Below are 23,464 nucleotides of genomic sequence, written 5' to 3' on the forward strand. Positions count from 1 at the left end.
TCCAGTTTCATGGCTTACATCTACGCAATCTTATATGTGTTCCTATATTTCTGTAGTATTCTAAAAAATATCTGTTTATTTTGTCAAACAATGGTTGGATGAGCACTCAACAATATGCACGCCTATATTTCCAAATTTCGTTTACTTTAATTACTCCTTGTTTGATTTATTGGTTTATTTCACTTTTTCAATTTTCACTATACAGATATACAAATTAATGAGAAAAAAAAATGAACTTACAGTTGTAAATGGTAAATGGAGATACATATAAAAAATCATACCATTATTAAAATCAAATATGAATGATTGAGTGTATGTTTAAAAAGAACTTAAAAATATCAGCAAAAAAAAAATCCCTGGAACAAAGGTCCCTGGAATTTGTTTTTAAACAAATGTTGATTTCAAAACAAATATCCATACAGCCAGGACCATCTTCATTAATTGTGGGCCATGTTCAATCTACCTGATCTATACAAGTAGCCCCATTCTCACAGCCATTGTTGACACAGTCATCGACATCAATCTCACATGTAGTGCCATTAAAGCCTTCCAGACATTCACACCTGAACCCAACATCATCCTCCAGACAGGAGCCTCCATTAGCACAGGGGTACGATGAGCAGGCAGGGGTCACCGGGAGCTGACACAGCAGACCAGTGTAACCCTGGGGACATCGGCAACGGAAGCCAGCCACTTCATCAACACAGGTGGCATTGTTTTCACACTCATTGCTAAAACAATCGTCCACATTGATCTGTTCATGAGGAAGGAGGGAGGCAATAAAACAGATAAATGAGTACAATCTTTACAAATTTTAGCAGCCTCTATTTGTTAGATATGTTACTATTATGGTATGAAATATATTTAAATAATTATGTTTAACCCTAACCTTGGAATGTGCTTAGTACCTATCTCAAATTTTGTTTTGTACCCTGAAATTATCTTGCGACAATTCATAAGAACAATGCTAAAATGTCAAATAGTAATATCTCAATCACAATAATATCACTATGGAAGCTGTATATAGTACTCAATAGAATGTTTCAACACACTGCGAACTATACACATTACTTTAGCATGGCTACTCTGATTAGGCCTCTAATCATTCAATGAATTCCTACCTACTGGCTAATCAATTATGACACCTGGGTAGAGAGTGGCACATGTAGATAGTTACCTTGCCAAAGGACACATGTGTTGCCATGGGAGATGAACCCTGAACCTACAGGTTCAAAATCCAGAGACTTATCATCTGCGTCACAATACTTGTACAACCCCTATGAATAATCAGAAAATCCATTTACCTCGCAATTTGTTCCTTCAAACCCTACAGGACACTGACAGGTATATCCCCTTGGTCTGTCGGTACAAGTCCCATTATTCAGACATGGAGCACTACGGCACTCGTCCTGGTCTGTCTCACAGCGGATTCCAGTGAAGCCTTCATCACATTGGCAGGTGTAGCTATCAACATCATCCAGGCATGATCCTTGGATACAGGGGAAACTAGAACACTCATCTATGTTCACTTCACATGTGGGTCCAGTGAAACCTGATAAACATGTGCAACTTTTGGAGAGAGACAGAGAGAATAGAAATACATTGTTTTATAACTTCAAAAGTGTTTATTCAAAATGTTTATTTTGAAACCGTGATTTTGCTTGCAAATTCCAAGCAAAACTTTTTGTACTCCATTTCAAAGCAAGAAAAAAATTGAATGTCATGTCATCACTTTTATGAAACACAATGCTTGAACTAACATTCATTGCACAAAAAGATGATTCTACTTCCTTTAAAGCTTGGTAATCAACCCTTGAACTGTACTTACCTGAAACCAGTTTGGAGACTAAGGCAGATGCCATTATTCGAACATGGTGCGTCCTGGCAGAAATCAATGGGAACATCACACACCTCACCATGGTATCCATTGAAACAGTCACATGACCAAGAGTTAATTCCATCATGACATGTTCCATTAATGCAGGGACTGTGGAACAAAATATGGTATGAAATTTGAGGGTATAAATATGCCACAAGACTGCTACATATTATGCCAAATGCAATCAAACAAAAAGTACATTCTTACATATCAATAATTGCATTATCATCATTAATTAACGTACATTCAACTAAAGCACTTGTACAAGATTTTAACAACAATGGTTGTGTAAAGGACAATGCAACTAAATATGAAATAGGGTTCATTGAGGTGAAAAAAGCAACTCACAAAAATATATGAAATCAAGAATTCTTTGGGGAGAAATATAGAAAAATTCCAATTTTTACAAGATTATGGAACAAAAATGCAAATTATTCTTGGTCCTATCTTCCAAAAAAAAAGACTGTCTCACCTTGACAAACAATCATCAATGTTTTCTTCACAAGTAGGGCCAGAAAATCCAGATGCACATACACATGAAAAGTTCCCTATCAAATCCAGGCACGCTGATCCGTGAAAGCAGGGTTCGCTTGCACACTCATCAATGTCTATTTCACACTGGGACCCTGGTTTATACACATATCAAAGTAATGAACATGCATGACATATAAACATATTACTCACGTCCTCTAATGCAGATGGAAAAATTAAATAAAAGTCATAAACAGATTGGAAAATCACATGAAGCGCATGCATTTTGAATCTCCAGATATAATTCATCAAATATTGTAGGAAATATCATTCCTACTGCTATTTTTTTAAGATATGAAAGGTCACATTCTTTTCATAATTCCAAGATTTCAAGATTAAAACGAGAAAATAATTGCCTGTATTCCTGATTAGTACTGTTCAATGTTTTTATTTTCCCAACCCCATATTCAATCACTTTACTTTTATGAAAAAATATTTTATTTATACTTCAAGTAATATAGATTCATATAAAGGTATAAAGTCATATCTTCCAGAAAAAATGTTGATGAAACGTTACTCTGCTTTCATCTCGCTTACCTTGATATCCAGGAACACAGAGGCATGAGAAGGTCTCCTGATGGCTGATACAGCTACCTCCATTCAAACACTGATCGTCACCCTGACAGAAATCTACAGCATCTTGGCAAACCTCCCCGGTCCTACCAGGAGGGCACAGGCATTGGTAACCACCAACCTGGTCCAAACAAGTAGCATTGGGACCACAAGGCTTCTGGGTACACAGGTCGATACTCACATCACATGTTGGACCTATTATGAAAACAGAAATCCTAGCTAAGCTCTGCTGGAAATATAGAAGAATCTTCCTGTTCAAGTATTAGCCCTTGTTTTGTAAACATGTGCTCTTTGTCATCCAATATTGTCCTTGTTCTCCTCATATTACAACCTTTATCATTTCTTTGGTCATCATTCTCAAACTTTATTAGTATCATTAATGTCATCATTGTTATTGATCATTATTATTATTATTATTATGATTATCAACATTATTCTTGTGAATTGATATTAATATTATCATGCTATAATAAATAGCATTAGTAATATCAGTGCAATTATTTTTACTCTTGTTTAATTATTACTGTCAATATTTATTTTCCTTCTTAATATCATCATGCTTGTTGATTGCCAATTTTATTATGAAAAAAAATCAACTAAAGTTCTAATGAAGTATAAGACAAATTAAAAAAAATTATGGTATTGAAAATAAGCTGGAAAAGGTGTGCCATATGGCTTGCACTGTGAGTTACTTGGAATTTTACTAGATTTACAAACCTGTAAATTCTTCAGTACAAGCGCAGGTAAATCCATCAACATCATCCATGCAGGTCGCTCCATTGGAGCAAGGAATGGATGCACAGTCGTCTCTATTGACCTCACAGTTGCGACCTATGAACCCTGGAAGGCATTCACACGTATAGAGATGAGAAGCACCCTCTATAGGTTGACATGATCCTCCATGAAGACAGGGTGCATCATCACATGCGTTTCTGTGTCTCTCACAGAGCTCTCCTGCGTAGCCTTCTTTGCAGAGGCACTCAAAGGTGTCATCCAGGTCAAAGCAGGTCCCATTGTTCATGCAGGGGTCACTCAAGCAAAGGTCAATATCAATTTGACACAGACGACCCTCATAACCTACATTTTGGGAATGAATAGAAAAATGCAAGGTGTGACTTCAAAAGTGTTCCACACATACCAAGCTTCAGACAACAGACCTGATGTGTCGTATGTCTGACAGGGACTGTTGCTCATCTCCTTAAATTTCCATCTCCCAGCCTGTACTCTAATACACTGCATACAATAATAAAGTGATAGACACATATGATGGGATTTACCAAAGCTAGTGAAGGACTTAAAGATTGATAATATAATGACGATAAGGATCTAATGAAATGGATGGCTGAAATCATGTGACTGTCAGCTATTCAAGCCAACAGGAAAATTTTACCATTGATGGGTACTAATTACGAGGTCTATGACCGGTCATACTTTTAAGATGGGGATGGTTAATCAAATAACAAGGATCCACATCTTCATTTCATAAAACAGATAATACACATCATTTTCCATGGGCATTAGAATAATTTTCCACACTTGCTACCTTTAATTAAAACAACAAAAACACCCACAGCTATGCCTCAGACATAACAGAACTGTTGTAAAAGTACCTCGTGAGTATAATTCTCACTAAAGCCCTCGATGACGTGCATCAATTATTGTATTATACTAACCAGATGTACACAAACACAGGAATCCGCCATATGTATCCACACACAAACCACCATGGAAGCATGGCTGGTTGTAACATTCGTTGATGACTCTGCGATATTCACACTCGTAATCGGGACCGTACTCTCCCTCCACCACCCTGCATACATCGGCATGGGGGCAAGGGTTCGGTGAGCAGGGGTGTTGCACCCATTGGCAATCATCACCATGATACCCCGGGGTGCACAGGCATTCATAGTGGGTCGGCGAGCTGAAGCATGTTGCGTTGTTCTGACATGGCAGAGACTGGCAGAGATCAAAGGGTTTTTCACATTCCACCCCTAAAACAAAATAAAGCATGATGATATCTATTTCATTATGGTCATGTAACAAAAAAGATGCAAACCATTTTATGATTAGGTGTAAACTTGGAAAGCATATACAGAAAATTTGTGATCATTGTAATCTATCTCTTTAATTTACATCCCATGATCATATTGTTATGATATGGGGGATGTGTCATACAGTGATTTTAAAATGTATGCATAATTGTATACTTGACTAGGATATTAAGTGGCAAACGAGAGACCACAAGTATTCTTTAATTTTTACAAAAGTAAGACTGCATCTTTCAAGTGTTATTTTGACCAAAAATACAACTTGCATCAAAATGCTTGTGAGCAATGGCACTACCAATTTAAACAGAATATGTATCAATCTGTCAATCTAAGCTGGGAGAATTAACAAATGAGAGAGAATCATATCATGCAAAGCTACATGTATATTACAGCTTTTTATGAATTTCACTTAACCCTAACCCTTAATTCACTCAATAATTTCTCTGTAACTATTTGTCTTTATGGTTCTTGTATCAGAGTGCATCCTGGGACATTTTCATATTTATTGGAACACAGTAGTACACAATTGACTACTTTGATCAAATGAAAAAAAACACATTTTCCACTCTATACCGGTACAACACTAACCTGTATATCCAGGTAAACAAATACAAGAATAGCCATTGACACGATCAAGACATGTCCCACTGTGAAGACATGGTCTATAGAGGGCGCACTCATCGACATCAATCTCACAATTGCTGCCAGTGAAGCCTGGAGCGCATATGCATTGAAAGTTGCCTCGTAAGTCCACACAGGTCGCTCCATTCTGGCAAGGCTCAGATACACACTCATTAATATCTAAGAATGAAATACAATTCATTTGAATCTCAGTAGTATCAATAGGATGACATTAATTACTTTTCACACTAAGGTGATGTAACTTCACGAATAATCACACTAATGATTTTGTTGCTGATTGCATGTTTGTAGTTTGTAAACAACATTTCTTCATTCCTTTCTTAAACCTGACTTGATCTTACCATTGTATTATGTACTAGTGTATACAAGCAAAAAATATCATCATCATGTGTTCACACAAGCATGCATATTTATCAAGCTAAGCTTATTTTCTGACCTACAATTGGGGCATTTTGGAGCTATTAACCCCCACCCCCAAAATAATAATAGTAATAATGACAATGAAAATCACAATGATAATAAAAATAACAGAAAAGCAATAATAATAAAAACAAAGGGTAAATACATTAATTCCCAAATCTGTAATTATAAATAAATTTTGGAAAACAACAATAATAATAACTAGAATTTAATTTGTCATGCAGACGAATTAGGTGGTCTGTCTTTATTCTCGGAATCATGATTACTATTACCATGTTCATGCATATCAATATGATCTTCATGATGACAACGGAATGCTCATTATGGATGGAATACTTGTGAAAGACGGGAGATGATAAAGCACTGTGAAAAGGGTCTCTTTGATGTACGACAATACATGTGATATGAAAGTGATAAAAATCTGTTTTATCTTGCTGAATTTTAACTTTTATACCATTAAATTATCATGAAGGATCATGTACGAGCAGGAAAAAAGAAAAAAAAATGGAAAAAAAATCTTGTTTACCCCAGGACTCGAACCTGCGCCCTTCAGAAAGCAAGTCAAATGCGTTATCCATTGAGCCACGATATTCCCCATAGAGAATACACGTAAGCAATTTTGAGAATTACAAATCCAATTTTGCAAGTGAAAAACGGGCATGATCCCGGCATCTGATCAAAAAATGAAGAGCACACTTCCAAAAGCTCAGAATCTCAGCTACAACCTACTAACAGCTCGGGGAAAACTGACAAGAAACATTGGAGATATGGCTCATGAAATAGAGGAATGTCGAATCTAGTTTTGACAAAAAGTCAATTCCCATAGACATTACACACAAAATAAGGAAAAATGACATGCCTCTTTTCATCGCTGTTTTACGCAATGATGCATTTCTCAAAACGAAAATTCATGTCAACTGACAAGAAAGAGTACATTCTAATCTACTGCTTATCAAAATCTGGGCGAAAAACGATCTATGTTCGAGAAGTTACAACCAAATTCGCATAAATTTGATGTCATTTTTGAAAAAATGAAATTTTTAGTTTAGGCGCCATCTTGATGACGTCATGATATAATTTAGGGACATTGATGACATGAAATCAAATCTACAACTCATACTCTATCGATATATGAAAAAAAAATTGGGGGTCAATGGACTATTTAAAGAGCTACAGTGAATTTTCGATAGGCATATTTTTGCCCATATATGGCCTATAGTGAGAGCTCGCGCGCACACGTGCTGCAAACTTCAGCGGGTGTTAATTTCGTCATAAATGGTCGTAGAAGGTTGATCAAGGTATCAAATTGTTCAGAATTTTATCATCAATGCAAAGATGTAAAAAAAACGGTGTTTCTGCGTTGCGGTAAGGCGTTACGCACAAAATTTCAAAATGCTTAAAATGACCTGAAACATACTCTACTTTGGTCAAAAAGTGATTTTGGGCATTTTGAAATTTTGACGCGTGCGTCGTGACCTCCAGGTGACCTTTGATGACATGACCTGATGACCCTTGACCTGAAGTTGATGTGATGGTAATTTGATTGATTTTTGATAATTGATAATGGAGATATGATTGATAATGTGATTTTACAAAATGGCGCCTAGATGACGTCATCATGACCTGATGACCTTGAAAAGCTTATTTTGACGTGTCCATGACAGATCCTATAGATGACACGAAATTCAATTAAATTGACCAAGTCATTTTGAGATAACTTGGCGACAAGAAAATCCGTAAAAATAAATAAACAAATAAAAATAAGAAAATTCTGACGAAATTAAGAGGTGATCTGTCAAAGACAGACCACCTAATAAATAACAATTATTTTGGACAAAATATAAGAATCTGAACATTTGCAAGTGGTGGCGTGCTAGTGCATTTCCAGCAAGAACCAAAAATATACTCTACTGTACAAAAGTATTATAAGTGTGAGAAGTATGAAATATTGACCGAATTTAGAAACAAATCAAAACCATATTTATGTTACATATTTCATATACACTTAAAACAGATTTAGTTAGTTTTATCAAACAATCATGATTTATTTTTACTTCTTACCTGTGCATTCCTGCACCGATAGTGCTCCAGTGTTATTGGGTTGAAAGATGTCCAGGGCAAAGGTCACAGGATGTCCGTTGCACGTGATTTTGATACGAACCCAACGGACATAGATCGCAAGGAACAAAACCAGACGGAGAGAAGGAGCCAGGCTGACATGGCTCTGTAAGGTGAAAGTGGAAAAATATACAGTACCATTCAAGATAATTGCATCATCAAAACCTTTTTTTTTATTATCTGTAATTCTCCAAACTAGCAAGATTGATACCCTTATCTAATCATTAAAACTTTCGCCAATTGTTTAGCATGAGGTAATTTGATTATTAATTAACACTCATTAACACTCATGCCTATTTCTTTACTAGGTAATGTACACTAACTGAACTTTTGACAGTGTAATAAAAAAAGAATTACTATTTTTTCAGATAATCAAATTTGGTTATTATTGCTTTCTGATAAGACCCCAGCTCGCACTTGGACCTTGCACCCACAACTGCTACGGCACTGGGGTTTCTTCTGTTCGTGCACCTCTACTTGGACCTCTCTCCCTTCACGATGCACCCAATACTGACACCTACAAGAAGAGACTCAAGATGCACATTTTCAAGACCCAGCACAAAAAAGTTATGTTTTTAATTTTGTTTTCTTAATTGTCATTCTGTAGATTATTCATTTATGTATTATACAATTTTATTTGAATATTTATTTTATGTACACAGCACTTTGAAACCTTTGTGTAAAGCGCTTCATAAATATCAATTATCATTATCATGATGATTATTATCATTTTGAATACCACATTTTTGTGTCGGTTTTATTCCCTGTCACTTATTGTTAGTTTTGGGGTGGCTTGTCACATTTTGACTTACCTATGCATTGTTGAATATGATTGCTGCCGCTAGCCATTGTGTTTGTTCCATTAGGGCACTGAAGGCATGAGGTGCTGAGGGTTTCAGGTTGGTAAGTTCCAATAGGACAAAGCTCACAGGGGGCTACACCAGTAGGTGAGAAGTGACCTGCATCACATATATCTGCAGATGTGAAATTATAATGATGATGATAATAATGATAATTATAAGAATAAAAATATTGTCATTACCGAACTTTGAACACTAATAGGTACCAATAGTATTGTTCATGTCAGGGCAATACCATAAAACATGTACGTCTGGCTCCCTATAAGTAAGACTTTGTCTCTTTTTTCTAGTTTATATAATTAGTTGTAATGCTCTCAAACTATCATTACTTGGCCAGTTTCTGAAGTAAGAATAGAGAAAACAATGAAGTCTGCACATATAGAAGGTTGATTATTACAGGAAATTGTGCATTAGTTCTTTGTACAACTGATGTTGTTTTATTCTCTTTTTTATCTTTTATTTTGTTTCTTTGCTACTTGTCACTTGCTGCATCTATACATAAAAATTACCTTAAGGGCAAAGTTACTTTGGGTGTGTGCATTTAACCTTCTCCTGGCCTTTTAGTGTATTCCTGTATTGAAATCATTTATCTTTTAATTTCTTATATATCATAATAATGTGCCCACTATACTTTCTCACTTTTGTTGGTTTTGTTGATGTTGTAACAATATTTTTTTGCTGTCTCTTTGTCTGTACATGATTCGGTTATCAGTTTGCTTCTTAGTGAAATATGAAATAAATGCTGAATTGAATTGCATTGACATTACTTTAATCTACTTTTCTACTCACCCAAGCACTGAGTATGATTAGTAGATGCATCCTCCTCTGTCCATTGTCCCTCTTCGCATGGGATACATGATGACTGTGCTTCAGAGTCTTGATAGGTTCCTCTAGGACAGGCCTGGCAAATCCTGGTCACATTGTCAAAGAATGTCCCCACTATGCAAGGAACTGGAGAAAAAGGATATGGAATTTGTCTATGTCAAACCTGAAAGACAGAGGACACATTGAATGTCCCCACAATGCAAGATACTGAAAGACAAGAATTAATCTTGGAAAAGCCTGACAATTCCTGGTCACAGTGTTAAAGAATGCCATCATAATACAAGGAACTGAAAGACAAGTTAAGGATTCATCTAGTTAGAGCTTGACAAACCCTGTTCACATCATCAATAAATGTACCCACGATGCAAGAAACTGAAAGACAGGATATTGATTCATCAATGACAGGTTTGAAAAACCCTGGAATTTAATAGTCAGTGTATTAATTGAAGAATAATGATACTGGAGTTTCAAAATTTCATACCACATTGCAAATCTTCATTGTCGGCAGTGAATCCATCATCGCACATAACTTCTGCATAGTCGTACGTCAATGAATCCACATCCAGGATGATGTCTGCTCCAGGAACATCTGTGATGTCGGGGAAGGTACCGTCCAAGATCTGGTCATAGATGATATCATTCATAGATATCATAATGTCCTCAGCATCTGTGGCAGCAGCGAAGTTATCAAGGCTTGGGTCTTGATTGATGTTAACCTCAAAGTCCCACTCTACGGAAACCACAAATGGGCTGGCCACTTGTCGTTTCAGGCGATGTTCAGTCCTCCTGTCCATTTGCAAGACCATGTCTGTTTCCTCTTTGCTTCTAAGGATAGCCCGTCGTCGAGGAATCTCTCTGCGACCTCTTCGGCTAGCCTCAATATTTGGTCCACATGTAACCCTGACATTATCTGCAGTGCACTGGTCTGACTGGGTGCAGATATCACTGAAGTCTGTTCCCTGGAGGATTGCTAGGAAGGATTCGGCGATTTGATTCAGAGTTTCCTGCGTGCCACAATCTCCAGAGAAGTACAGAAGTTCATTGGGAAGGTTGCATCGGCCCGGTCTCTTGATTGCTATAAGGAGTGGAAGCAAATGTTTATGACATATGATTATAACAAGATACTAGAGTACTAATAAAATCACAGAACAGGACAACTAAAAAAAAATTCAAAAAATGACAACAAATATCTTGAAAGTGAAATAAAAGCAATAAAGAATTATAGCCATAGCATAGCATGTGGCAAAATCAAAATAGACAGGAAGGATAATGTAAAGTATTAAATGATTTGGTGATTTTAAATTTAACAGCATTTGGGTCTACAGCTTGTAGGAAAATATGTCTGAGGGAAGTGTAGAACTACACCAAGAGTAGGAACCAGAATCAGCTGGATAGAGAATTTCAAGAACTGGAATGGACTATAACTGCAACAGTGTAAGCGAATGTCAGAAGATAGATTTAATAAGAAAAGGTGATGGTGGCATTATCCTCCAAACAAGAAAAAATTGAATTATATAGGCAACAACCAGCATCATGTGCCTCCTACAGAAACCTCAAAGTGTCTTTGAATTGCTGTTCCTGACAGGGCTCGACATTAGCAGCAGCCTGGTGGCCCGGGGCAACCTAAATTGAAAGTCGGACCACCAAAATTCTATAAAAGCCCACACTTGGTGGCCCAGACGGGATACTAACGTTTGGATAAATTGTAATGTTTTCTATTGTTTAAGGGCCACCAAATTTGCTTTGCTGGCCACCAAAACTGTGAAATTGATGATTTTGGTGGACCAATTGGGCCACCAAGAAAAAAGTTAGTGTGGAGCCTTGCCTAACATCTCATCATTGGCATTATAAGCTGGACTCCAGAAAGAAATCTTCTTCCCAATTGTTTTCTTTATGAAAAAAAAATAAAATCGGTGATGAAAAGATGCTTGTGTTATTCATAGGGGAAAACTTCAAACTTCTGGTAAGGTACTTTCTAATACTCACCTGAACAATCTGGTACATAGGCATGAGGACTCCAGAGCCCACTGCCTCCGCAGACGTAATGTTCAGGGGGCTTGCGGGATGATGGAAGTCTTGGGATGTCAAAGTTATTGTTACAGAAGATGCTGCAGAACCTTCCATACGCCCACTGGTCACAGGAAATTGCTCCGTTCCCAGGGGCTCTCAGGTCATTGCACGTAACAGCTGAAAATGCAAAGTTGGTGTTATACTGTGGTATGCATAGGCTGCAGAGAAACTAATTTTTGAAGGACTTTTTTTTAAATAAATGAATTCATCTTGATAATCTTTTCTAAAACTCAACAAAGGTTATTTGTATTGTGTTTGTTTATTTTTTCCAAAATATTTAATTTATCATATAAACTAGGATACTAACCTACCTTTGGACTATATTTCAATTTTTCATGTGATGTTTGATTTGCTTTTAATCAGAAATTGAATTAGAATCTAGATCTAAATATTGATTGTTTGATGGAAAAATACCTCAATCTGCAACTTACGTTTCACTTCAACAGAAAATTCACATCCAACAGTTTTTCCATTGTCTGTGTTTGAGGCTAGATAGCTAACAACATGTTCTCCCCAGGGAAATGTTGCCATGTGGTTTTCATGGTTACTGGTGATGAGCAGGTCATCGCCGGTGACCTCCTCAAAGATTGGTGCTTCCCAGGTGACTTCGGTCAAGACCTCACTGGTGTTGACATGGATATCATCAGGACAGAAGACTACTACTGGAGGGATCTCATCTGAAACAGACAATAGATTCACCTGGTATCAGCTTACTTGGGAGCTATCATTTATGAAAAACGTTGAAAATATTTGAAATAGAAACTTCTTTAAGGGGAGCAAACTTGATGTAAAGGTTTCATCAGGAAATTAATTGGCCACGCCTATCTTACTAGCAATTGCAACTTTCAAGCCAGGTAACATAAGATAATGATACTACAATCTCAACATGGCAAAATTAGAATATGCATTCATTACCTTGAACATACACAGAGAACGAACACACCACAGAGTTTCCCGATGAATCTATAAATGTATAGCTAGCCACAGCATCTTCTGTGAAGTTATAGGGGGATGTCAAATTTTCTGGGACAGTCATCACTGAAAGAACTTCATCGGTGTTGTCCTGTGCTCTGGGCAGGTCGAAGGTTATTTCCACGCCCCAGATTTCAGTACGAATGACAGAAATCGGTCCGGGACAGAATGTGAGTGTTGGAGCTACTTTATCTGGATGATAACGAGAGTAAGAGAAAACATTTATTTTAATATTTAGTGCTCTTTTGTCCTGCCTTGTCTAGCCGTAGTATATGGTTGTATGGTTTAAGTAATTGTGGCAACATTTATGCTAAATTTATATTCACTGAGGAAAGCAGATTTACCTCCATTTTTTTATAGTTTTCAACCTCTACGAAAGTTTTTATATAGAATACCTATATGTAATTCCACACATGAGCTTCTAATAAGACAAAAGAGCGAATGTGAATCAATTTGATTCTGAACCCAGAGTGGATGACAAGGCCAACATTTCTTAAGAAAGGGATTATAAAAACGCTTTTCTTTACTGACTGAAATATCTTTAGCTTGTCCACTACAATATTTCTTTAAAATATCAAGCATCTAAATTTAATGTATCTTATTCTGCCAGCCATACCAATACATGTGACTTCAATTTCTGAGACATTTGCATCCCACTCTCCATCTGCACCACAAGAAACAGAGTGAACAGCGCCCTCTAACGTAAGTCCATTGCGGCAAAAGAAGGTACACTCCGTCCCATAATAGAGTTTCTCTATATCCGTGCATGTAGCAGGGTATACACTGATGTTGAGTGGAAGGTCCAGGGGATCGCATCCAACAACTACCAAGAGAGAGAAAAAAATTGGTTGGAAAAGGAAAGAAACAATAGCAGGAGAGAAAGATTTAAAAGGATAAAAGTAAAGGAGGAAACAGCAAATCCATGGAATCATAACAAAATTTCATCAATAAAATGTAGAGTGCTTCATCAATAATTTTCGTCTCACAAGTTGCCAGATTTGATTTCCTAGATTTTAATTTGCTGAGATATATTATTATTATGGTAACTGTCAGGTAAAAAAAAATTGCCAGATAAAACATTGTGCTAATTCACTTGGACTTACAGTTCATCTAAACATCAATATTTACCATATCAAGATCGAGACTCCAACTCATGCAAGCATTAAGTGTATCATAGACCTTTGACCCGTCACTTTTGCCATTCAACCAATAATACATGACAGCAAAATTGAGTGTTCTAAAGACATACTGGCCTCCTCTTCACTATGTATTTTTGCAATATCCTAGCTAGGGTTCTTGCCAATTTGAGAATCGCGGGGCTTAATTGCCAAATTAATCCATCATTGCACAGGTTCAAATCCAAGCACACATCTTCAACTCTCTCCTTTGAAAATTCTTTCCCTCTCCACCACCCTGCCTGTGGCACGGGCACAAGCTGCTGGATACCTACTATCACAATAGGGTGCCGTTTCTCTCTGCCAGTGCATCCGCTGTCCTGTGTAGTTGCACTGTGTCAGGCTCGGTCCTACGAGGGAGTATCCAAGAGCGCATTCTACCTCACACTCACTTCCCCAAACATTGTCACACGATCCAACGATATTACCAAAGACAGGTGGATGGAGAGGCTGACATCTCCTCACTGGAAGTCAAATAAATAACAAGAGAATTATTAAAAATGATATATATGTAGAATCAAGCTCTCTAAACGTTTTTGGAAATAGTGTATGGTAATCCTGAAACATTGCTGAACTTAGTATATAATTAATGGCTTCTATAGCCAAAGACGCTTGGTGGAGGGTTAGATATCTTCTCACAAGTCAAATTGATACCAAAGGAAATGATCTAGATAATATATTTGTAGGATCAAGCCCTCTAAAAGCTTTCAGAAACAGTGTATGGTAATCCTGAAATCTTGCTCAACTTTGTAGCTAATTAATTGCTTCTATATCCAAAGATGCTTGGTGGATGTGTAGATATCTTCTTACAAGTTCAGTTATTAGTGATTAAATATCAGGAAGATACACAATACTATAAAAATACTTTCTTTGTAGACAATTCAGGTCCTCTAAGTGTTTTCAGACAAAGTATGGCAAACCCTACTCAATGTCCAACTATACTATAAGTCAAGTTAGTCAATGACTATTCCATCATGCAAAAGTTTTGGAATTAAGTTATTATATATTAAGAAGAGATACAGTATAACTATTGAATTGAATTTGAAGTTAATAAATTCAATACTTTTGGCATTTGGCAAAACAACATCGAAATAATTTACAATCACAAAGATTGCACAGTAATGAGCCAGCACCTAATGATATGAGCTTAAGTTTGTGGACGAGGCCCAATGGGAATACATACTAAAATGTATGATTAATAATAAAATAAGGAAGTATGTTTACACAGTGATATACAGTGATATTGGTTGCTACGGGTTTCAATACATACACCAGCAAGCACACACAATAAACATAAATAAATATCATTTGATCAGACACAAATTTTCCTACTTTCTCATTTAATTCATTCCTTTGATTCAATCTACTAACCTCTGACAGAGACCTCAAAGTTGCAGGTCTGGGTGTTTCCTTGGGCGTCTGAAGCAGTACACGTCACGGCATAGTCCCCTTCAGGCTTCAATCCTTGTTCCATGTTACACACAATATCGACGGCAGCGGTGGGATCGTTATCAGTGGCCTGGACATTCCAGGTGACATCGGCAAGCAGTTCTCCTTGGGGAGCGTACACAATGAAGTCATTGGGGCAGGTGGTGAACACTGGCTCTTCAATATCTGAAAAGGAATCAATTGAATGTAAAAACTATTAAATTGGAAGCTCATGAATGAATACATCTTTCATAACATTTTTCATGATTATAACTCTTAGAAGTGTCATTTAAATTTCTTTTGTCCATATACTACCATCATTTTCCTAAAGAGATATCGGACAGTCTTTTCAAACATGAACTTCAACTTCTCCTGATGCTATCGCTTCTACATATAGTAATTCAAATAATAATTCGGGAATATCAATGAAAACAATGATAATTATGATGACAGTCATGAAAATAATAATGACAATAATAATGATAAAAATTTCACTATTAATTATAACAATCATAATAATAATAATAAACAGTAATAATGATGATAAATATAACAATATTGATAACTGCAGTATCAGGATAAGATTGAACAATACTGACCTACACATGATGCTTTAGTGATGTTCCTGGACCAGAACCCTGTACCCAGGCAGACAGTGTCAGTCAGGATCCTAGGCTGGATCTGGAAACCTGGTGTGTTACATCGTAGCAGGCACGTCTCCCCAAACCTTGGGTCTGTCTGGCAGTCAGGAGGTGTGATGGTTGCTCCATCAACCACCTCTAGAGGAGAACAAGCGATGGCTGACAAAAAGAAAATTTCAATTTCAAAAAAATAATAATAACTGGCGTTTATACAGCACTTTATCAATCTACGACTGTTCAAAACACTTCACAATTATTATTACCCGGTCACTGGATTCTTAGCATTTCAAGCAGCCTGTTAGGCACAAACTTGCTTAACCAACCACAATGACGGTTGCTTCCTACCGGTACCCAATTAGCACCTGGGTGAGAGTATCAATGAGTAGAATGACACCTTGCCAGAGGGCGCTAGGCCATGGTGGGATTTGAACACACAAATATGGTTCATCCTTGTACATGCAGTTGAAGCACACAATGAGTTCATAAGGAAGTATTTAAAATCAAGGTTAATTGCCATCAAATCATCATAGATCTAGATCTAAACCATTTGCATATACCTAAATCTGAAATCATGAAATCTACTGCTGTAAATGATCACACTGAATGTCATCAACACAGATGGGAGACAGTGTATTTTATTGATAATTGGCATATATCTTGTCTTTAATGATGAACAGTCATTTGGTAAGTTTATTGTATTCTCAGATACTAACTTTTATATGGCATTTCTTAATTTTTATTTCTCGTTTCATCTTAGTGCATAGAGAATTGCTTTACTTGGTGTAATTTGCTAATAAAGAATTGGACATATTATTATTGCTAACATTATCATCAAGTTATTACATATATTACAATAACTTTTATCATCATTATTACTTATTATAATATCCCATCCATATGTTTTATACTTAATTTCAAGAACAGATTCAGTTCCCAAATTGATTTGCAAACTTTATCTTCTTACTCACAAAATATCAAAGTGAGCGTTAGATCCCTTTCCCAATTGCCCTTAGACCCTAAGAACTCAGTCTCTGGATATGGCAAGGGTGGAAAACAATTTTTTTTTACATATTCAAATTGCCAACATGAAGTCTAACATTGAATTCTACCACTATACTATCTTAAAATTAAGCCTACTTGAGTCAAAAGTTTTTGAGGGGGTTGAACATTGCATACTTCTTGTCTTGAAAGAGTAAGCAAGCAAAAATGTTGACCTTTCTCAAAAGAAAATTTAAATATTAAAAGAATTATTCCATAGTTTACCCTCTTCCCTTGCGTTTCTTTACTAAAGTTATTTTCTATTTTCCCTAGGCTTATTTTTTGGTAATGGAAATTTGGGGGCACGCTCCATTATTCTTTAATGCCTTCCTTAATGCGCCATAAGCATCTTTTCATGGTGGATACTGGTGCAATATAAATGTCCATATCATCATTGTTATTATTTAATGATATACATGTATTGTTATAATGTAAGATGTAATGCAAGTTTATGGAAAAAAAAACATGAGGCTAAAAAAACCTTCACAACTGAAGTCAGAACCACTCCACATCCCATCTGCTTGGCAGCGCTTCTGATGATCTCCAATGCCTCGGAAGCCATAAGGACAGTAGAAGGTACAAAGAGTTCCAAAGGTCTCTTCTTCAGGTGGCTGAAGGTGACATCCTGATCTGACTGCTAGTGCTGGGGTCGGCAGGGATGCACAGGTCCTCGCTATAAGAGCAATTGACACAAAGAAATAATGAGATGTACTCTATGGAATGGTCGATTACTTTCACTTTCATTGTCTTTTACAAAATTTTCAATCAGAATCATAAGGAGATTTCAGATTCATTGTTGACAATTTGGTCGGGTCAATGTTAAATGCAGAATAGCAACAAACATGAAACGAAGACGACCCTGGGACAAATTTCCCCAGGCGTTTGAGCTACATGTAGGGAAGGCAAGCTGAATAATATTTCTGACACCAGCATCAACAAAACGTGAAATCACCATGCATTCTCAATTGTATACATGTATCTTACGTCTACATGAAGGCTGTTCCCCATCCCAAGATGCTGGAGCCTGGCCCTCAGTCAGTTCACAGGTTCGAGTTGGCGGACCATCAAGCTCGTACCCTTGATTGCATGTGTAAGAACATTCTGAGCCATATATAGGATCTGTACAGTTGACAAGCGAACCTCTGGCAGGTGCATGGGGTCGAGGGCATCGGAAAACTTGATGAAAAAGGGAATTAAACAGAAAGTTGTTTACTTAAAATTTAAAAGTGAATCTTAGTGCAATGTCTACAACTGTTACACTATAAATTCAAATAAAGAATACTAATGGTGCATTTGACAGAATTTGATATCTGATTGGCTAAGAGACAATAACAATAAACACTGAGGGCTTAGTCCCAGTTATTTATATAAGGAGAAAATGCTAAAATACAGATACATAGCAGTAAGGTGAGATTAACAGTTATCTTTAAAGAGCTCATCAGTTTTTCACAAGATTTGTCCATTTTAGCTTCCATCTTGTTTTATTTGGTTTTGTCGTCTGCTCATCCTTGTGTTTTTTTTATATTAAGTGCAAGTTCGGAAAATTTTGAGGTGTTTACCCAATGCTCTTTTTTATATCACTGTCATGAAGAACAAAAAAAAATCAACATTTATTTTTTAAATCTCACCATTAACGTTGACTTCTATCTGACAGCGTGCTGCATTTCCGCTTTGATCAGTAGCGATGTAGGCACTCATTGAAGCGCCTTCAGAAAAAGTAGCATTGGGTCCTGGTAGACCTGTGACTCTGGGTAAAAGAGTTTACTTCTTTGTTTTATTTCCATCATGGAAGAATATAATATCATACAAACATATGAACCTGTATTCTTGAAACAGGTTTCAATTGCACAATGGCACGAAATCACGGACTATGCAGATTTTTGTGTACACTAAGAAAATCAAATTGCATGCGTTTGGCAAAAGGCACTAAAAGGGAAGCCCAACAAAATGAGTAATCTGCATTATACCTATATACAGTACTGTTTTATGAAATTTTATTCAAGCCAACTATCTGTAACTATTCACAAAATGTTAAAACCGCTGTTTTCAACTCGCCATATGACCACTGTAGAGCAAATGTAACTGAGGTGTAAACCATTGTTTTGTACCATGATTGAACTGAAACCTCTTTTGAGAATACAGGCAATTAAGCATACTGCAAAACATAATTGTGATAAAAGAAATGTTTTTGAAAAAATAGAATAGTATATCAACATCAATTTAAGGATATTTCAAATCAAACTATAAGAAGATAAGAAATGATCGGATAGCTTATGATAAACCACACCAATACAAAAATAATATGCATATTAGACCAAACTTTCTATAATAATATCAAAGGTTCTTACTCGAATGAGTGATACAAATATTTTGTCAAAACACCAAAGTTACAGGAATAAGAGATCGTCAACATAAATATAATTGTTGCAGAAGATTCATATATCATTACAGCTATAACCTAACATTTATATTCAACTTTCAACACAAGATAAGTTGCATAATTAGAAATATATAATTTAAATGATGTTAATGGATAGGAATGCTGCCATGTGCTCTTATCAGCGGAGTTGTGCCACTTTATTAAACAAATAATAAAATTTCACAGCAGAACTGCAAGAGAACTGTAACTGACCTCGAAGAACTTAAGTGAATTGACTTAAATTGATTTTTCAAAAACAAAATCTCACTTCCAAATATATCTACATCTCATAAAAGACAGTTGCTGGTATTAATTGGAGCTAACACCATAGCAACATGCTAATTGAGATTGGCCAAAGAAAAAAAGTATGTCATTGCCATCGTTTAACACAACTAAATCTCAATAATTGTAGATCAGTCTTAGTACTTGTTTCAGGTAAAATAATCCTTTTTAAAGGAACTTATTCATAATATTCACAGACATTAAAGATATAGTCTTTATTTAAAAATTACAATGATTGATCATACTTTTGTCTTAATGAGAGGTTATTCCCATTGTCCAGTTGTTCTTTTAACTTACTTTTTCACTGTAACATTCCCAGAATTATCTGAAGCAGTTGGAATAGTAAACTCGACTGTTGTATGAATTGATCCTCTGTCTGCATTGACATTGATATACCTTGGACAGGGTTCATCAAACGTAGGCTCCTGATGATCTGAATTAGATACAAACATAAAATATATATACAGTGTGAACGGTCCTTGAAATGGTTGATTTATCCCACTGAGAGATTTATTTGCATATGGCATGTATTCAGACTCTCCTAAAAGAAACTTATGTTGATTGAATCAGTTAGCTGCACACATAAAACAAATCTAGAGGGAATGAAACTTAAACTGGTTGATTAGTCCCATAAATGGATTCATTTGCATATTTAATGCATTCAGTGAATCATGAACACTAACTAATGTTTGTAATGACTGATTTGAAACTAGTAGATCTATAGTAGATGTGAACACAGTGTTTGAAATGATGTGATCAATAAGTGAACCGAGTGTGAAGTGGTGGAAGCTAAGGGTCATATTCACTTGGTCTCCAAGATCTACATGGTCTACTTCTCACTGATATCCAATCTATATCGCTCAGGTGCCAAACTTGACAATAATCTGGAGCAGAGATGCCAACTTTTGAAAATCAGAATTAGGGAGGATTTGCAACCGACACCAAAAGTGCGCGTAGCGCTCGACCCTTGCAGCCGGGGTCCAGGGCCCGCCTTAGGGCCCTGGAAGCTCTGGGTTTCTAGATGCTCTCTGGTGCAATCTGACCCTTATTTTGGAGCATTTCACATGTTTTTAAAAAATCATTGTTCCCAATTTTTTAACATAAAAAATATCAAATATGCATTTTTACATGTAAAAAAAAATGAGGGGACAATAGAAGAAAAGTACCCGTTCAACAATAATGATGAGGAATTATCAGCTATAGGCAGGTTATGTTCCACTATAAATCCAGTAAAGAAAAGCTCAGCGCGGGTAACGTCTACCTGTAAAGATCTTGTCTTCGCAATGTCCGTATGCCGTTTGCTCCCAAAGTGCTTCCGAATATCATCACGACCTCCGTGCTCAACTGAAATGTCCACGCTGCAAATTGTGCAAAATGCATGGTAAATTCCTCTTTCCGAATACACGGGTACTAGAGACTGTATTCAGTCTTATACTTCTGAGACCATTTCTTGGTCTTCTTTTGTTGATTTTCCGCCATTTCGGGTCAATATCAACCCATCAACACGCCGAAATCACACACTGATATTCCACCGCACGACTCGGCAAATCCAGCGGCCGCAAGCGCACACGGCTCACGAAGCTAGTCGGGCCTACCGGCACATGCAGCAGCTTTTCGCTGCTCCTTATTTGTCTGCCTTTCACACAGAATTTAGTAGCAGCGAACGTAATGGAGTTAATACATGCTAAAGTTAGCAGACGATACATGTACTTCCAATCCAATTTGATCAATGCAAAAAAAATCGTAATTTCGGGAGGATAAGGATGGTAATCGTAAGGGCGGGAGTTGGGAAGAATTTTCAGGAGCCTCCCAATTTCATCAGGAGGGTTGGCATCTCTGCTGGAGTGAACACATCCTGAAATTCCTTATCAAAACATGGGAAGTCGTTTAAACCATCTGCGGTAATTGCAAGGTACATTGCCTCGCCTTAGATTCGCAAATTGCATTGTCATGGCAACAGGTCAATCAAAGGGGAAAGCGCAAGCTCCACAAAGATTGATACTATGCGCTCAGACAAAGGCCTTCTATGCCAAGTTCATGCCAAGACCGTTTAGATCTACAGTTCAACAGTGGATCACGCTGCATGATCTCGCAATTTTGCTAGACTGTCCAGGGTGTATTTTCCCTTGCGATTACCTCAGATTTGTGCTTTGTCCTTTCGTGCCATGATCGTTTAGATCTAGCAACTTCTGGGGGCACTCCAAATTTTTGGTAGATCTAAACAGGGTCTTAACCATTCTGTACGTTTGTGAAACACTCCCTAGTCTATTGATTCATCACACAAACCTTCACAGTAAGTGATCCTGGTATCGCTCCAGGTGCCATCTGCTGTACAGGTTTTCACAAAAGGACCATGCTGTAGGAAGCCGTTGTTGCAGAGGAAGCTGCAGGCTGTGTCATAGGGAATCCTGGAATCCGCTTCGGAACACTCTGGTGGCGATACGGTACCATGCCGCAGGTTAAAACCGGAGGGACAGGTTACAGAAGCTAAAATACAAAGATTAAATGTAAAAAGGAGGCATGACAACTCTGTAGAGTAGTGGTGAGCAATTTGGTAACCCAGGTAAGATTTAAACTTGGTGTGCAAGTGCCCTTCGGTGTCAAAGGCATTTATCAGGTTATTACTACGAGAGGACCTTATTTAGCCTTTCATCCTCTGGTTGCTTGCTTTCAAGCAATCATGCTTTCGTAGCAATGAGATAAGAAGAAAATCAGCGCTATCACCCCTAACACATTCCCAGGGGAGTTGCGAGAATCTTGTAATTGCAAATCTTACAATTTCCAGATCAATGTTAACTACAGTAATCGGTTTAAACTTTTTTTGTCAGACGAGCCAATAACTATCAATATTTGTAGGGCAAGTCCATTAGGTGCTTATTCATATTAAAGCACAAATGGAAAAAAAAATCTATAAGGAACAAAAGATTTGGAACTTGAATACAAAATTTATTTAGAATGGATCACAATGTTCTTGCAATGCCCAAAGCTTTAACTGATAACAGTTGTAAAAGTGAAACATTAAAAAGCAATAATTGCAATGGAAAATGAAGGTATGGGGGAAAGCCGTTCGCAAACATCATGGGTGGAGAAATCCCTTCAATGATCCCATTAAAAAGACTGAGCAATTTTCATTGATCGGTCAATTTGATCTTAAAAAAACTGAAAAAGACTGTTTTAGATATCACTTCTGTACATGAATTCTAGTTTGCTTGTTTTTGTTGGCCTGCTTCAGTGTTATTTGATATACGTTTCTGGCTTTGCTTTAGGTGAAAAGCATTTTCAATTTTAGATCACAAAATGTGCTGTAGACTGAAATGATGCACAGTTCCGAAGTGTATGCACAATATCACTCAGGGCAGATTAGCCATGCCTAAACAGGTTTACGTGGGTGTGTGATTCAAGAAAGCAGCTCATTACGTCAAACCCCCGTTTGAAGACCGCAGTTCAGACTGCAAACTGCAGTATTAGACCCCAAATCGTGTTTGAGATCATGGGGCTGTTTCATAAAGCTGTTCATAAGTTAAGAGCGACTTTAAAAAAGAC

At 36.9% G+C, this 23,464-nt stretch overlaps 1 protein-coding gene and 1 pseudogene across 1 annotated transcript in view; both read right to left on the reverse strand.

Moving 5' to 3' along the window:
• Nucleotides 1-17,839, reverse strand: part of LOC121426121 — a 40,360-nt pseudogene extending 22,521 nt beyond the window's left edge.
• LOC121426678 (P-selectin-like) overlaps nucleotides 17,808-23,464 on the reverse strand; it is a gene marked incomplete at its 3' end in the record, with an annotated part of 34,163 nt that continues 28,506 nt past the window's right edge. The window contains exons 17-21 of the mRNA XM_041623051.1: nucleotides 22,208-22,408; nucleotides 20,219-20,354; nucleotides 18,849-18,967; nucleotides 18,205-18,396; nucleotides 17,808-17,893 (exon numbers count right to left, since the gene is read on the reverse strand). Of these exons, the coding sequence (XP_041478985.1) occupies nucleotides 17,808-17,893; nucleotides 18,205-18,396; nucleotides 18,849-18,967; nucleotides 20,219-20,354; nucleotides 22,208-22,408 (734 nt within the window). The remainder of the gene's footprint in view (nucleotides 17,894-18,204; nucleotides 18,397-18,848; nucleotides 18,968-20,218; nucleotides 20,355-22,207; nucleotides 22,409-23,464) is intronic.

Source organism: Lytechinus variegatus, chromosome 13 (genome assembly GCF_018143015.1).
Source record: "Lytechinus variegatus isolate NC3 chromosome 13, Lvar_3.0, whole genome shotgun sequence".
In the NCBI taxonomy this organism is placed as follows: domain Eukaryota; kingdom Metazoa; phylum Echinodermata; class Echinoidea; order Temnopleuroida; family Toxopneustidae; genus Lytechinus; species Lytechinus variegatus.